Here is a 15707-nt window from a genome sequence, read left to right as displayed (position 1 = left end):
CTTCTAGAGTGGGGGTATTCTTAGGATTAGTCTGGAGGCAAAGGTCACACTGTTGAGTCACCTGTCTTACTATGGTATACAGATTTCTAGCTCTAATACTCTTGACCAAATATGGGTATAGGGCCTCCGCTCCCCAGTGCCCTCTCCTGTGTTCCTCTCGCACCAGGTGTCTAGCTAAACAAGAGGGAATTCCTACCTTCCCTTGGGGAGTGATGGCCCAACCTTCTTCATTATATGATCCTTCCAGGTCTCTAATTAACTTTTGATCCTCTTTAGTGTAATTAGGCCTACCTTCTGGGATGATTTGCTCATCAGGAACTAAAACTCCCTCTATTTTTACCTCTCTTTTGGCTGCTTGTTTTGCCTCTCTGTCTGACAGTTCATTTCCTTTTTCCAAATCTGAGTTCACCTTTTGGTGGGCCTTAACATGCACGATTGCCACTTTCCTTGGAAGTTGTACAGCTTCTAGCAGTTGCAGAATTTCCTTCCCATGTTTGATGTGTTTCCCTGGTGAGTCCAACAGTCTTCTTTCCTTCCAGATTGCTCCATGAGCGTGGACTACCCCAAAGGCATACTTTGAGTCTGTGTAAATATTCACTGTCTTGCCTTGGGCTAGTCCTAAAGCACGAGTCAGCGCGATTATCTCTGCCTTTTGTGCAGAGGTATTCGCAGGCAGTGGTCCTGATTCCATTATTTCTTGGGTGGTAGTAACAGCATACCCAGCATACCTCTTGCCGCTCAAAACATAGCTGCTCCCCTCCGTAAACCAGTTCTCAGCATCTTCCAGAGGGGCATCCTTCAGGTCTGTGCGGCTTGAGTGTGTTGCCTCGATGGTCTCCAGGCAATCATGTTGCACTGGTTCTCCTGTGTTTCCACTCAGGAAAGAAGCTGGTTAATAATGTTAGTTACTACCATCTCCACATCATCTTGTTCTACTAATTCCGCCTGATATTTTAAGAACCTTTGGGGCAAAAGCCAATGTCCCCCTTTAATTTCCAATACTGCAGACACTGTGTGAGATACAAATACAGTCATTTTCTGGCCTAATTTCGTGCCTCCTCTATGTTTAAGATCACTGCTGCAACCGCTCGTAGGCATCCGGGCTAACCTTTAGCGTTTGTATCTAGTTGCTTGGAGAAATAGGCGACTGCCCGACGATACGGACCTAAGTCTTATGCCGGTATTCCCAATGCAATTCCCTGTTTCTCGTGTGAAAAGAGAAAGAATGGTTTACTTACATCTGGAAGTCCCAAGGCCGGGGCTGACATCAGGGCCTTCTTTAGCAAGTCAAAGGCTCGTATGGCCTCCTTATTCCATTGGAGATTTTTCTGTTCAGTGGCGGGTAGTGCATATAAAGGTTTAACAAGCAATCCATAATTATAAATCCATGGTCTGCACCACCCAGTCATTCCCAGGAACGTTCGCAGTTCTTTCACTGTCTGTGGCCTCGGAGTCTGACAAATTGCTTCTTTCCGAGCTTGTCCTAAGGTTCTCTTTCCAGCACTGATTTCGTAGCCCAGACAGATCACTTCACTCTGCACCACTTGGGCCTTCTTTTTAGATACCCGGTAGCCCTGAAGTCCCAGAAAATTTAAAAAGCCTTACCGTCTAGGTCACGCAGGCCTCTTTTGTCTTGGTGGCAATTAGGATGTGTCTACATACTGCAGCAGCCCTCCCTCTTCAGGTGGAGTTGGGGTTTCAGGTCTTTGGCCAATTAGTTACCAAATAGAGTGGGGCTGTTTTTAAATCCTCGTGGCAGCACCGTCCAGGTCAACTGGGTTTTACGTCCACTCTTAGGATTTTCCCATGCAAATGTAAATATTTTCTGACTGGCTTCGAGGAGAGGCAAAAGAAAGCAGCATCCTTGAGGTCTACAACAGTAAACCAGATTAGCTCAGGAGTTAATTTTGTTTACAAAGTGTATGGGTTTGCCACCACTGGGTGGAGATCTATTTAGTAATCCTATTTGTAAAAATTTTTCTATAACTGCCTGGATCCCTTCCTGATCTTCTTTTTAAAGGGTATTGCTTAATTCTTTCCGGTTGTTGTCCTTCCCTAAGTTTTACCTCTACGGGTGAGGCATTCTTTGCCCTTCTCCAGGCGTGTCAGTGGCCCACACTCCGGGATACACTTGATTGATAATTTCCTCACTGATTTCTCCTCCAGTGGGGATACTAGTTAGGGACAAGCTCATGATTTGTATAAGCTCTTGGTCATTTACCTCCAGAGTAATCTCTCCATGGTTAAAGTTAATGGTTGCTCCTAATTGTTCTAGTAAGTGTCTTCCTAGGAGCCCTTTTGTGGAGTAAGGCATATACAGAAATTTGTGTATGCCTAACTGCTTTCCCAGTTTATATTTCAAAGGTTTGCAAAAATAAGCCTTTTCACTTTGGCTAGCAGTTCCCTTACAATCTTTCCCAGGGCAAGCACTAAAGGATCTTATGGTGGAACTAGTGCACAGTCCCTCTGCCACCCCGGGTGATTTCAGAGGGTAAAGAACATGTCTGCATAAGACACCTCCTCCTACTTCCCTTCCCTCTGTAAAAATAACATTAATTGCAAAAGCGTGTTATAGTCTAAGGTCCCATTTAGTGGCCATTTAGCTTCTTTTTCTAGTTTGTAGAGTGGCCACCACTGATTACAATACTTAATCAGGATTTTCTCGCTCTCCGTGCTTCCTCTCCCCGTTATGTCTTTCCAGTGCCTGAGTATGCAATCCAATGGGTTTTGCTTTACAATTTTTCCCCGCTTATTTCCCATTATTATTCCTTCTTCCCAAAATCCTTTCTCTCCACTTATAGCAGTTTCTACACTGTCTTTCAACCTTCTCCCACTCTTCCTCCTTCACTTCCCAAAGTTTCGGTATCTTATGACTTCTTCCACACAATAATTATCGACTCCCGTCTTTCGACCGAGAGGTCTAACGACACCTCTTCTTCCCAGCACCCTGCACACCTCGACCTCCTCTTATCAGACGCATAATACCACTTACATCCACAATCTACGCACTCTGCTAATACCCAAGCTTGATGAAAATTACCAAAGGTAGGAGCACAGGAGCACAGAGGAAGCAGGGGATTCTCCCACGAACCCAGTCTGGTACTACCCGTTGCCCAGAAGGACCTGTGTACAATCCTTCTAGCAGGTATAAATCATTTCCCCGTGCCGACCATTCACTCCTTCTACACAAACAATCCGACCAAATCTAACCCAAACCGACAGAGAAGGGATTCACTTTCCCATCTCCGGCTCATACAACGTTTTCACAAGACATACAAGGACAGGGTATTATTTAAACAGACATAAACTTCTCATTTGTCTTGCAGCAGCTGCCTCTCTCACACAGCAGCGGCTGCTCTCACTCACACCCTGCCCCTGCAGGCACACAGACACACAGCAGCGGCTGCTCTCACTCACACCACACAGGCACACAGACACTTAAAGGGCCCACCACACTTTCCACTCACACCACAAAATGCACCGAGTTTAAACAATCCCCAAGTCCGTTTGTAACATATATCATACACCGTTAACAATTAGCAGTCAGTTCAAAGCCAGCATATCCACCATTAGTGCACTATACACTGACCTGAGGCAAGATCCTGCAGGTGACGGGAATTACCAGTACCCTGCCCAAAATGCAAACTGCCTCTTATAGACCAGTCATCGGTAGCTGGCCCCAGAAGATCTCACTCCTTTCCCGCGGAATCCCAAAGCCAAAACCAAATGGGTACACCCCCTCCTCGGGACTGAGCCGTGCGCCAGACGTCTCTGTGCGTCTTACCAGCAGCCCCTTACCCTTAAACATACCTCTGTCCGCGAACCAGATGGTCCTTGTCTGCCCCCGCAGTGGACAGCTGGGAGCGGAGTTCCTCCGAGAAGAGCTCGGGGTGCACCTAGGACGTCCACCCTCCAGCAGCGTCCCGGCAGCTGAGCAGAGATGGTCCCATCTGGGGTGCCAAGATGTTTTCCGGAGAAATCACTCTATAACTTTGGAGTTTTAATAGCTCCCGTCCGGCTTATTTGTTACAAAGATGAAGTACCTCTTCTTCCTCGCTGATGAACTTTTCACCCTGTCGCTCTGCGCAGCCTCAGTTGTTCTCTGGCTTTTGTCCAGATTGCCAGGCCAGTTTATGCTGGTGTTTGGGTAGTCTGTTGCTGGTACCCACAACTTCAAGGACTAGGGGAGACTTCTCTTTGGGCTAGGGGATAGTCGCCTAGCAACGTTATCAGCAGCACCTGGTATGTCTTTTCGAACAGTCCCATACGCCTCCCCTTGTTTTTGCGCAGGCCTTGCACCATCAATCTAAGATTGTTGAGACTCCCCGTCTCACCCAGGCCAGCGCAGTGCCCGGGTCGGGGACCACACGTGTTTGTGCGGAGCTCCTGGGGAGCTCGATCTGAGGAGAAGGGGCCCCGGACAAAGGATCTCAATGCCAAGAGCAACAATGTTCTTCCCACAAGGTGAAAACCCAGCTCCTAGAGCTGGAACCGCCCCCGCCACGAGCTTGGCAGCAAAGCTCCATAAACAAGACAGAATGCTGGATAGGTCTCACCTCCCCCGGTAAGATTCCCTGTAAAACTGGGTCTTAGCACGGCAGAGGCTGTAGGAGGGAAGACGACGATACAGATGGCAGGGAAAATGCCCAGGCACAGTAGGGCCTGGCTTGAATGGAGGCAGGCACAAGCAAGCACTCTGGAGTACAGGCTTTTATTGCATGCACGAGAGAGTAAGGTCTGTGTTTGCTCCCTGCTGGAGCGGCCCAGGGGCTCTACACCTCTCTTGCCAAACAACTCCGCAGGGCGCTGCAGAACTCTGGAGATGGCAGTTTGCATCCTCGCCTCTGCTCTCATCTCTGTAGAGCTCTTGAGGACATCCCTCACAAGCCTCCCAGGGAACTCCCTCGTTTTCACACGGGCCGCCCGGGCTGGCTGTGGGGAAGCTTTATGCGCAGCAGTGGGCGCCGTGCTCCTGTGTGGGCTGGGGGGTTTGGACCTGCTGGAGGGACGGGCTGCCTGGAAAACTGCAGGACCGTGGAGGGAAGGGCATCCGCAGCGGGATGGCTCTCCTTTCCATCCTGTGGTGTGGGCGGTTTTGAGACACCCCTTCCAGACTGCAATTCGGGGGTCAGAGCAGGCCCACGTTGACATGCGCGGTCTAATACATTCTCTACAATGTCTTTTGCCAAGGCCCTTATAGCCAAACCTTTGGCTGAGGTTCTTGGATTTGGCTTAACGTCTGTCTCTGACTTATTCCCGGTTCCAAGAACCTCAGGGACCACATCGCTGCTGAGCCTCTGGGACAGCTTGGCACTTTCCTGTCTCAACTCAGCTTTGGGGCAAGTTTGGCCTTTGTGCAAAGGTCCTTTCACTCTAGCGCACAGCCTTCCTTTCCTGCCTTTGGGTGGAGGTGGGCAGGATGGTTTCCGAGGCTGCAACGGCCGCTGTGCCAGGCGAGAAGTGTCCCTCGCTGTTGCCAGTTTGGGGGCAGCCTTAAATCTGGCCAGGTGCTGCCGAAGCTTCTCCTGAAAGGGGACACCAGGTTGTGGCTCACTGTTGCCTGGACAAGGGCTCACGCCCCACCGTGCTGAGGCTTCGCACGGGCCCAGGCCAGCGCTCTGCTTCAGCCGTGTGATGAGGGACGAAGACAAGCGCTTCTTCCCTCAGCACCCCGCGTGCTTGAACATGACCTTCCTGTCCAGCCCGTGCCCTCCCCAGCACCCTGTGCCAGATCAGCTCTGAGCTGGGCGGTCTCTTCCCCGTCACAACGCCTGGCCCACCAGCCCAGCCCTCCCCTCTTCTGCACTGACCCCCTCCCCGAGACACAGCAAGCACAGCCCCAGCCCTCAGCACCGTGCCGCTGGCCGGTGTCCGCGAGCACTCCGCTCTGCCTACCTCTTCTTGCCTGGCCACGTTCTCTGCCTGCACCCTGAGCGTGAGCAGGTACTGCCTGTACTCATTGAACTCCTTCAGCGTGCAAATCACCTGTGAGGAGACCAGGGGAGGGTTTGATCCAGGCCCTGTCAGGCCAGCTACACAGAGCCCGCAATGGCCCGAACCTGGCGGGTGGGGAGCTGTGCCCCTGCACACACTCCCCCAGAGCTCGGGGAAGCCCGCTTGGAGACAATCGTTTTTATAAGCCCGACAGCGTCCAAACCTACCTGGCCATCACTAGTGACTAAACCTGCCTCCCTCAGCCTCCTGAAGTTGTGTCTGCGATTGTGATACGCCTTCAGAGATGGGTCGTGCAGGCTGTTGTACTCTCTCCTGAGTAGGCGACAGTAGGGATCTCCCAGGTCAAAATGGCCTGAGGGCAGTTGAAGCTGTAAGAGAGATGTTCCAGAGTATGAACGGGGCAGGAGAGAGCAGCAGGGACAGATGCACTTCCCAGCTCCTCCCACACCCAGGGTGGCATTTCCAAACCTCCAAGGTATAGCCTAATTCCTGGATGACTTGCCAGCCAGAGGAAAGATCTCTCGTGGGAGTGGTCCGACTTGTCAGACCAAAAGGCTGCAGCTCCTGCTGTAGAGCAGGTGGCTGCAAGGACTTCTCTGAATGGTGGGGACCCCGTAAAAGAGCTTCTCTGCCCCTTTTCTACTTCCTTCACCTTCTCTCCCAGCTTCGCCCGGCTGAAAACAGGCCTGGAGCCAGGCAGCACAGGGATCTTGGCCCCGAGTGGGAGGTCCAGCAGCTCACGGTCCGTCAGCCCGGTAGCTCCTTCTCCTGGGTGCTGGCTCCTGTGCCCGGCCTAGGGAAACAGAGACACTCAGGCATTAGCTCCATTAGGCTCCTGCATGGCAGTTGCAAGAAAGGGCACATCCCGAGGCCCCCAGAGTAGCCCCCCATGCCCCAGGCTCCCTGGCTCAGCCCTCTCTATTGCCGTGCCGCTCACCTTTCTCCTCCGTCCTGGTGCCCTCGGAAGCGTGCCTGTCCTTTGGGCGCCAGGGGTGAGACGGTGCTCCATGGCTCGTCCAAGAGCTCTCCTGGAGCTGTGACCCTGCACTGGTTCCCAGCTGTGGCCACATCAGCCGCTCTCCCAGCAGGTGGCTCTATATAGAGAGATCGAGCATTGTGGTGTCACATTGCTGCACTTTGACATCACTGAGTTGTCATGGTGCCACCATGTCCCAGCACTGCGTTGCCATGGCACCGCCCAGCTGCTGTCCACCGGCCATGTGCAGGAGAGGGCTACTGTGGGTGGCCTTCTGCCCGAGGTCCGGGCAGCCCTTTTTCAGGAAAACCACAATGTTCTCTACCCCACACTGCCCTGGCTGCGCCGGAGGCTGGAGGCAATCCATGAGGAGCAGTGGGGGCTGGCGATGGCAGCGGAAAAGCTGGTCCTGAGTGCCCTGTGCTGCTTTGGGCTGGACGAGGAGGCCACAGTCCAGCTGCTGCAGCGCAGGCTCCAGGAGCACGCTGCGCCGTGGCCTCATCGGTGTCACCGTGCGCCGGTGCAGCGAGGAGGCCTGGAGGCTGCTGCTCTCCTACGCTGCCAGGAGGGAGCACAACAGCCCCACATCCAGCCCCAGCCCCACCACCTCCCGGGAAGGGTTTTCTGACTCCAGCCCGCTCTGCTCCAGCAACCGTGAAAGCTACGACGGGGAGGAGGCAGGCGGCACCTCAGAGACCACCCTCCATGGGGGGCTGGCCACCCCCCATCTGCTCCTGTCCTGGCAGAGCAGAGGCAGCCCCAGGAGGAGCCGGGGCAGCTGGTGGCAGCAGGTCCCTCTGCCCAGGGCTGTAGCTGCAGACCCTCCGCTCCCAGCCAGGGCAGGGACTCTGCTCACCTGGGGGATCCCGGCGCCCCCCAAAGAGGAGGGCCCCCAGCCCCCAGGACCCTCCCCAGTCCTGCAAGAGGCTGCCCTGCCGGCAGCACTAGCAGGGCTGCAGCAAGTCTTTACCGAAGACAATAAATTACTCTATCCCTGACCCCGTCTCCGCGTGCTGCTTTCTCCCCCTTCCCCTGGTGCACAGCTCCTCCACTTGCTTTGCACAGGTGAAGACTGCAGCTACTGCAGAAGACTCCTGCTTCGACAAAGCTGTGGCACTGTCTGCCACAAAAACAAACAGACGCTGCCCTGCCTCCTGCAGCTTAGGAGAAAACTTAAACACCTTCCCGAGACACGAATATCTCAATAACAAACTGGCAACTCCATAACAAAGGGGACGTTTCTACCATCCACCTACTTTGTAATCTTGCCCCACGATCATACCCAGCACCACCTTCTGACATCAGAGGGGAGCAAGGCACACAGGAAGGAAAGGTTTCCTGCAGCCAAAGATATCTTGGCAATATCTCCACACACAACCTCAGCTGATTCTGGCTGATGTGATCACAAGTTTCTGAGAACAAGTTAAACAGACTGGCCAAACGCAATCCTTCTCAGAAACCAGGCTAAAAAGGAATCCTTAGGATCTACCACTACTTACCTTCTTTATAGTCTTGCTTTCTTGGTCTGAGTTCGGCTTTGGCAACTCTCTACGTGAATAAAGAGGACAGAGGAGAGAAGAATTACTGGATTAGAATTATTGTATGGAAGTATTGTATTATATCACGGTGGCCCAGAGGAGGGCAAATCCTTCCCTCCCAAGTCCCTCTGTGAGCTGGGGGAAGGGGCTCCAAGGCAATCCCTGTGTCGGGCTATGGAGCAAGGCTGTCTCAACTTCACCTTAACTTCCAGATCCCAGGAGAGCACTGTGACCCTCCTACCCACCTGTGAAACCTAATAACCCTCAAACTTGTTCTTGTTTGTACTTTCAGCCCACACAGGCCTGCACGGCTTTGACGCCTCTGGCTTCCAGTGAGGCTGGAACCACAGTACTTACAGCTGAAGATTCATTTAGACACACCCCAACAACACACCCAGGTTCTGAGGTGATCTACTCCTTTGCTACTTCCATTTAACAGGGTCCTGGCCTTCTGCTGACTCCACAGCATCAACCCCGTTTAGCATGTTAGCCCGTACCTCATGATTGCTACTTCATCTTCATCAAGACCAGATCCCCAAACAAAGGGCGAAGGCAGCCAGGATCAAGGAAAACATTCCCCTGCACGAAATGAGGCTGACAGAGGCCAGGGGCGAGGAGAGGGGATGCAGCAGATCACCTCCCAGCACTTCGCCTGGTGCCTGCGGGGAACATGGAGCATCAGCAACTCGGAGGCAGCGTTTGTTCCTTTTGAATTGATTGTACAAAACTGTCGCCCACCATGCCGAGCAGTTGTTGCAGAAGCTCAAACACAGTTTACTGGACAGCAGATAGCAGTGGAAAAGGTGTCTGAGGACAGTCCAGTGCCCCAGGGATGCCCTAGAGAGGCCCATTTATACGTGCTGTATAAATGGCCATAATATCTTCCCTCTGCTACTCCAGGTCCTGCAAGGTCACTATTGGTTCTCTTCTTCATTTTCTTCTTTATTTTCACACCCCGTCCTGGCCCGGAATGGCAGCACCATGCTCCATTTGGGTGAGAACACGTCTGTGACCAAAGTGCCTGTGAGGACGGAGGCAGCAGCACTGCGTTCCTGCGCCACCTCTCCCCTCAGCCCCTGCCCAGGCTTTCGGCAGAGCGCTCTTCCTCCTGCCCTGGATGAGCTCCTGCAGTTCTCTGCCATGGCCTGGGGCGGATTTCCTCGCAGGGACGGCACCGTGCTCATCACATCGCACGCTGTCCCAGCTGATGTGTGGCTGGCACATCCCTCCCGTGAGTTTAACCACATCCCAACACGCTGCCAGGATGAAATGCTCTTTACTTTTAGAGTGATCAAACTGCAGAGGTCTGACAAAACTTCCCGGGGGGGTCAGTGCCACTCATTCCTTTTCCCTTCCTGACTGTCCCTGCACAGGCCTTCACACCTGGCCAGCGCTGCCTCGGCACCTCGGGGTCTCTGCTGCAGAGTTTCTCTGGGTTTCCTTCCCCGTTCTGTCAGGGAGCAGCCAGGGCGCTGCTGAGCACGGGGGATTTCTCCTTTCAGTCCCACGAGAGCCGAATCTGGGGGATTCACCCCCAGGAGCTTTCTCCTGTCGCAGCCTCATGGATAAGGCTGCAGCCGTCCCCGGGTGTGTCTTCCAAAGACTGATGCTGCACCCCAAAGGGCAGGTACACAGACACACACACCAGTAATGTGAAGGGCAGAACAGACTGACACAGGCAGGCCAAGGCCTTTACCAGCACCCCTGGGTTCGTAACCAGCCCGTCCATCGCCAGGAGCACAGGCCGGTCCTTCTCTGCCTTTCCCGACGGGCAGGACTGGATGTTGACTAGTGAAACACAAACACCCTTCACTCCCTGGATTCACCAGCGCAGCACGTGCAGAGTTGGCTCAGCTGACAGCAGGGACGCCAAGCGCCTGGGATATGGGTGCTGGGATGGCCAGCTCCCCAGCCCGGCTTCAGGGCACAGCCTGGCTCTGTCCAGAGCCGTGTCTCCCAGGTCACGAGAGTTCAGGTTCAGGTTCACTGGAGCCCTGTACACACGCACACCGGGGTCCCACCAGCAGACAGCCTAAGACACTCTGTGCTCCACCTGCTGTCCCCAAGACCTCTCGCCCCTGTGACCAGTGGTCCCTTCTGCCACTGCACCCTGACGCTCCCCTCCGACCAGGCTCGGGGTCACCCCTCAGAGTCACTCTGTCCCTTTGTGCCTCCCTTGGCTGCCTGCAGCCTCACTCTGCAGGTGTTGGGCATGGAATCCTTGCCTTGCTCAGGAGACGGAATGGAACCGAAGCCTGGTGACCTCTGAAATGTGGAAAATTTATTCAGCTGCAAAGAAAATGTCCTTTTCTGTGCAGGTGGAGGGATGTGGGCAGGACCGAGCAGGCCGCTGACGCCGAGGCTGCCCTTGGCTCAGCAGGCAGAGCCCCTGCAGGAGGTGGCCGTGGTGCACTGCAGCCTGCACTGGATCCTGTCCATCCTGCTGCTCAGCCCTTCCCACAGGTTCTGAACCAGCTCCTGCAACCAGGTGAAGAATTGCACCAGGTTCTGCAGTAGAAAGGTGTCGGAGCTGAAGCCGCCTGATGGTGTTGCTCTTGGCCTCGGCGTCTGCAAGGGGGCTGAGGGGAAGGCTGGCTGTGGCGCCGGAGCAGCCGTTACTTCTGGGCTCAGCCCCATCTGTTCCAGGATCCAGCTGTAAAAGTGCTGAGTGGAGGTGTAGATTCCAGCCCGGTTTGCTCTCGTGCAGCCTGTCCCCCAGGTGGTCACCCCAACGAGCCAGAAGTAGTCGGCAGTGTTGTCTTCGCAGACGAGAGGATCGCCGCTGTCCCCCTGCAGCAGAGGAGAGAGAGTCAGGGTGGTGGCGGGTGGCCGCTGGCAGCGTTAGGGCGGGCTCCTTCTCTCTGCCAGCACCCCCAGAGCTGTGTCCGCAGCACAGAGGCTCTGCTCAGGTGCTGGGGCCGACAGGACCTTGTCTGGGAGGGGGTGGTGGGCCCGTGGGGTGGGGCTGGCGCTCATCTCTGCACAGCGACGCTGGCCGGGTGCGAGAGGGATGTTCCAGGGCTGGGAGCCGGACCTCGGGGCTGCCAGGAGCACTGGGTGGGCTTTCTGGGCAGAGTCCCGGGCCTCTGGGGCAAGCGGGGCCCTGGGCAAGGACCTGCAGCTGGGGAAGGGGCGGTGAGCCCCGCCAGCAGTGGGGACCCAGCGGTGGGAGGGCGACTGGCCAGGCACAGCCCGTGCCGGGGGGTGTCTGGGCGGCTGTAGGGGGCTGCCGGTGCCGCTGGGCGCTGCCTTGTCACAGGCTCCTACCTGGCAGGTGTCGATGCCCCCTGCGGGGAGCCAGTGCACAGGTTGTGGGGTTGAAGGGCCCCTGCGTACCACCGGCTGGTGTTGCAGATGTTGAGGTTGATGAGGTGGACCTTGGACTCCTGCAGGACATCCGTTGTTCCTGCAGCTGCGGGCACAGAAAGGAATTAATGCCCGGCAGCTCCTTGCCAGGTGTCCTGCCCTGTCTGGGGGAGCCCCTCCCTGCCCTGGGCCTTGGCTTTGCCCCGGCGTTGCCCTGCTCTCTCGCCGCGGGCCCTGGGCCAGGCCCCTCTCTCCACAGGCACACGTCCCCGCAGGCGGGCTCTGGCTTTCGCCTCCGCTGTCAGGAAGCCCAGCCCGCCTCCACCGTGTGCCGAGCTCGCACTCGGGACCATAGCGCTCTTTGGGAACTCACCGCTCGCCGTCGAGGCCCTCCAGCCGCTGACGTAGCAGGTCGTCAGCTCGGACACGTTCAGCGAGGCGTCGGGCACGCAGGCGAGCTGGATGGAGCGGCTGCACTGCACAGGCTGGTCCAACTCCAGCAGCGCAATGTCCTGCCTGTGCGGGATGTTCCCATAGTCCGCGGGAACCAGAAGCCGCTTGATATTCCGCACTTGGGCCTCCGGGCCCAGCTGGGTCAAGCGGGTGGCCCCGACCACCACGCGCCACATGGTGATGTTCCTGGAAGGCAGATGGGGAGAGGGCTCAGAGGGAGCCCAGCCACGTGCTGCCGCAGCCCAGCAGCTCCCAGCCCTCTGCTTCGCACGGGGCAGAGGAAAGCTGCGCTACGGAGGCTCAGACTGCCCCTGCGTGCCTTGGGCTCGAGGCGTGTCGAGCTGGAGGCCGGAGGAAGCCGGGGCAGGAGCCCAGCTCTCTCCTGAGCAGCCTCTCAGCCGGGCTCTGCAGTGCCCGGGCACTGGCTCTACGGCAAGGCGAGGACAACATGGGGGTTTCCAAGCACGAGGGGAGGCAGACGCTGGGATCAGACACCCCCGCACACCCCGCTCAATGCTCCCTGAGAGCTCCCTGCTGTGGGCTCACATTTACAGTTCAAGCTGACTCTTTTTTCACAGATGTTCAGTTTCCACATGAACATCATGCTACTATGTGAAAAGGCTCATGCTACTATGTGAAAAGGCAAGGAAAAGCTTCCGCAAGGTCTTACTACAAGATAAGGCACTACAATGGATATGAACATCTCTCCCAGCCCTCACTCAGAATTGAGGTGTTCCAGTAATTATCAGGATCCATTCCTCTCTCTAGAGCTCCCCTGCAAGCAATCAGAACTAGACGCCATCTCTGCAAGAAATGAAGGAATTAATGACAAAGGCTCCTCAGCGTGGTCAGGGACACCACATCGCGGGTATGAGGATCAGGCTTTAGTGCCCAAAGCCAGTCTCACAGCCATGTTCGAGCCAGAGTGGAACTAGAACTAATACCAGGGCTACACAACATCAGCTGTCCAAGCTGTCCCCACCCCAAATAGAACTAAACAGCGCAAAGATTAAACCGCTTAATTCTCTTCCTCTACCAAGAGAAAAAGCTATTTAAAGCTATTCCTAAACAAAATACAACACATTCCTCTGTAGATACTTCCATTCAGGTCAGAGAAAACCCGTTTTAAACATTAACAAGTTACCCCTCTTCAGCATTTCCTAGAAAATAAATATTACCTCTAAAGTGAAGGTAGTATTGTAAATTTATTTTTTAAAAAAGCCAACATACAGGAGGCATATCCCATCGAATTTGGGCAATACCTTCCTGGCAACTATTTCTGACCCAAGAGACTTCTAAACCAACACCTACCACAAAAGGTTTTCTCCTTCCTCAGGTGTTAGCTAGCAGAGATCACTGTTCCTCTCAGTTCAGACTGTTTCTCCTGAACAAGTGCACTTTCCACTCAACTGCCTTCCCCAAAAGGAAACACCTTCATGGTAAACTGCAGTGGCAGAGAATTTGACGGGAGGGACCAGAGGTCAAATCAAACCTTTACAGAACCAAGAGATCAGGGCTGCCTCCAGGAGATGCAGACACTTCAGAGGGACACTCAAACTCACCACCTTCGCCTTCCCCTTCGAGTGGAACCCCAAGAAATCAAAGAGACCTGTGATCCATACGCCAGGTGCTTCTCCAAACGCCAGCACACACAGACCTTCCTAAGCAGGGCCTTTGCTTGTGGTTTGCTATCAAGCATCTAAGGTGCTGTCTGCACTTCCCCGTCAGGGAATATCCCCAACATACTGTCGCCGTGTCTGACGGCTGCCGGTGGAATCAAAGGAGGCTCCTCTTCTGAGGTCAGGGGAGATTGTGATAGGGGCAAAAACAAGACAAGAGGAAAGACCACTGGTGGATTTGGACACGGCTGTGACAAATACACAGTGGAAAAGCAAAAAAGGCCTCAACACCCTCTGCTATCACCTCCCTCCCTCCTAGATGCTCAAGGCTGCACCCCACTCCCCCAGGGCAGAAGAGCAGAGTCCTTCAGCTGATGGGCTCCGGTGAGCCAAGGAGAGAACAGCTGGAAATAACACTGCCAAGGGATGGGAACTGGCTGCAAATCCAAACACCATTTTCATTCATTCATCTCCAACAGCTAAGGACAAACCCAAAACAAAATCGACAGGAGTGTAGACTAAGCACTGGGGCTATTTCTCAGCTTCCTGAGAGAGAATGAGCTGATCAGACACACACACTTCATTCAGAGCAGCCAGATTAGTGCTGCTTCAGCAAGCCTGCAGCTAGTTCCCATTAACTGACCCGGTTTAGAAGCTGCTAACGCCACCATTAACCTTAGCTTCAAGTTGAAGTGAAACCAGTTCCCCTCCTGAGGATACCACACCCCCCCTACAAGCCAGGGCAAGTTTCTCTCTAGTGTTTCGATGGTGCTGTCCCAGTGATGAGCTGGGACTCATTTCCCATTAAGGACACAAGCCGTGTCCCAGACTTCCCAGGGATAGCAGCAGCGCAGAGGTACTGTTTTGCTGGCTCACCATACAGCGCCCAGGTGAAATCCTGCCAGGTGACTGCAGGGAAGCCAGGAGCCCACTGCAGCTGGCCACAGAAGAGCCACGAGCCAGCAGCAGCGAGCCAGCCGAGAAAGGACAGAGCAACTCCACAGTGCCAGGCTCACACCCGCCAAGGCCAGCTTAGTGCTCAGCAGCAACAGTCCGGGCCCACTTCAAATGGAATGGTTTCTGCATTCCCATTCCCGAGTAGCTTGTTAGGTTACCAGCACTCCGTGCAATTATGTCCCTTCAGGAAACTGATGACATTCAAAGATAAAGGAAAAAGACAAAACCACAAACAACAGCTAAGAAAAACCTTCAACCCCCATTGGTTTAAATCCATCCCTCTGAAATCTGGTTTTAGCCACCTCACCTTCTGCCCTTCACTGTGATCTCTTACCATATACCTGCCCACGTAATGCGACAGATCAGTAAATCTTGAGAACATTTACTACAAAATGCTGCTTTCCAGTACAGAATGTCATGCTATTTTTAGCTGATATTCTTCAGGGCCTATGTGCATAGATACGAATTATTGCTGACAAAAATCTCTCTAGTGAAACAGGGTACATGACACAGATACGATCCTCCACATTTGTAAGAAAATTCCAAAGTTTGAAGAAAACAATTCTGATAAATTGTTCCTTATTCTGCGGATAATATTTGGATGTCACACCAATATTTTCTCTGCAGCACATTCACCTTTCAGTCAGATTTTGTATGTTGATGCAGAAAGGTTCAGGTACAATAGCTGGTACTGAACTTTTCGTACATATACAAAAATTGCCCCAAAACTGCTTTCAAAAATCTGTTTAAAGGTTCACTCTCCTTTACTCATTACGTTTTCACATTCTACCAAGAGTCATGAAACGCTTTGCCAAATAAAATACAATAAATGTCCTTCTGGACAAACTTTTTCTTTTTAAGGGCTTGCAACACAATTCATCTGAGAAAAAGCTACAAGGCAAG

At 53.9% G+C, this 15707-nt stretch overlaps 2 protein-coding genes across 3 annotated transcripts; both read right to left on the bottom strand.

The window, feature by feature from the left end:
* Nucleotides 1-4341: 4341 nt before the first annotated feature.
* Nucleotides 4342-10089, bottom strand: FSIP2 (fibrous sheath interacting protein 2). Of its 2 annotated transcripts, XM_026867479.1 has the most exons (7): nt 8967-10089; nt 8431-8479; nt 6608-6748; nt 6162-6323; nt 5896-5985; nt 4876-5525; nt 4342-4805 (listed from the first exon to the last, which is right to left on the bottom strand). In XM_026867479.1, the coding sequence occupies exons 1-6, from the start codon at nt 8969-8971 to the stop codon at nt 4911-4913; spliced, it is 1062 nt and encodes a 353-aa protein (XP_026723280.1). In that variant the 5' UTR covers nt 8972-10089; the 3' UTR covers nt 4342-4805; nt 4876-4910. The 2 variants fall into 2 exon arrangements, with proteins under 2 accessions (XP_026723280.1, XP_026723279.1); XM_026867478.1 differs by lacking the exons at nt 8431-8479; nt 8967-10089 and adding an exon at nt 6893-7609.
* A 578-nt stretch (nt 10090-10667) lies between these two features.
* LOC113490873 (acrosin-like) lies at nt 10668-12612 on the bottom strand. The gene is given in 4 exon segments (XM_026867484.1): nt 10668-11259; nt 11737-11765; nt 11768-11881; nt 12149-12612. Coding segments are annotated over 4 exon segments (816 nt in total). The 5' UTR covers nt 12405-12612; the 3' UTR covers nt 10668-10842.
* Nucleotides 12613-15707: the final 3095 nt, after the last annotated feature.

This window comes from Athene cunicularia, unplaced genomic scaffold (genome assembly GCF_003259725.1).
Source record: "Athene cunicularia isolate RWA unplaced genomic scaffold, athCun1 SCF_53, whole genome shotgun sequence".
Taxonomy (NCBI): Eukaryota; Metazoa; Chordata; class Aves; order Strigiformes; family Strigidae; genus Athene; species Athene cunicularia.
Note: the sequence above shows the minus strand (reverse complement) of the source record. Positions and strands in the feature narration are given on the sequence as shown.

What these genes read in the sequence shown, in the direction of transcription:
- FSIP2 (XM_026867478.1), bottom strand. Translation starts at nt 6,964, where the DNA reads ATGGAGCACCGTCTCACCCCTGGCGCCCAAAGGACAGGCACGCTTCCG. An exon ending in TAGTCACTAGTGATGGCCAG is followed by an intron (nt 5,986 to 6,161) that starts GTAGGTTTGGAC and finishes GTCTCCTCACAG; the next exon opens with GTGATTTGCACGCTGAAGGA. An exon ending in ACGTGGCCAGGCAAGAAGAG is followed by an intron (nt 5,526 to 5,895) that starts GTAGGCAGAGCG and finishes GTCCCCTTTCAG; the next exon opens with GAGAAGCTTCGGCAGCACCT.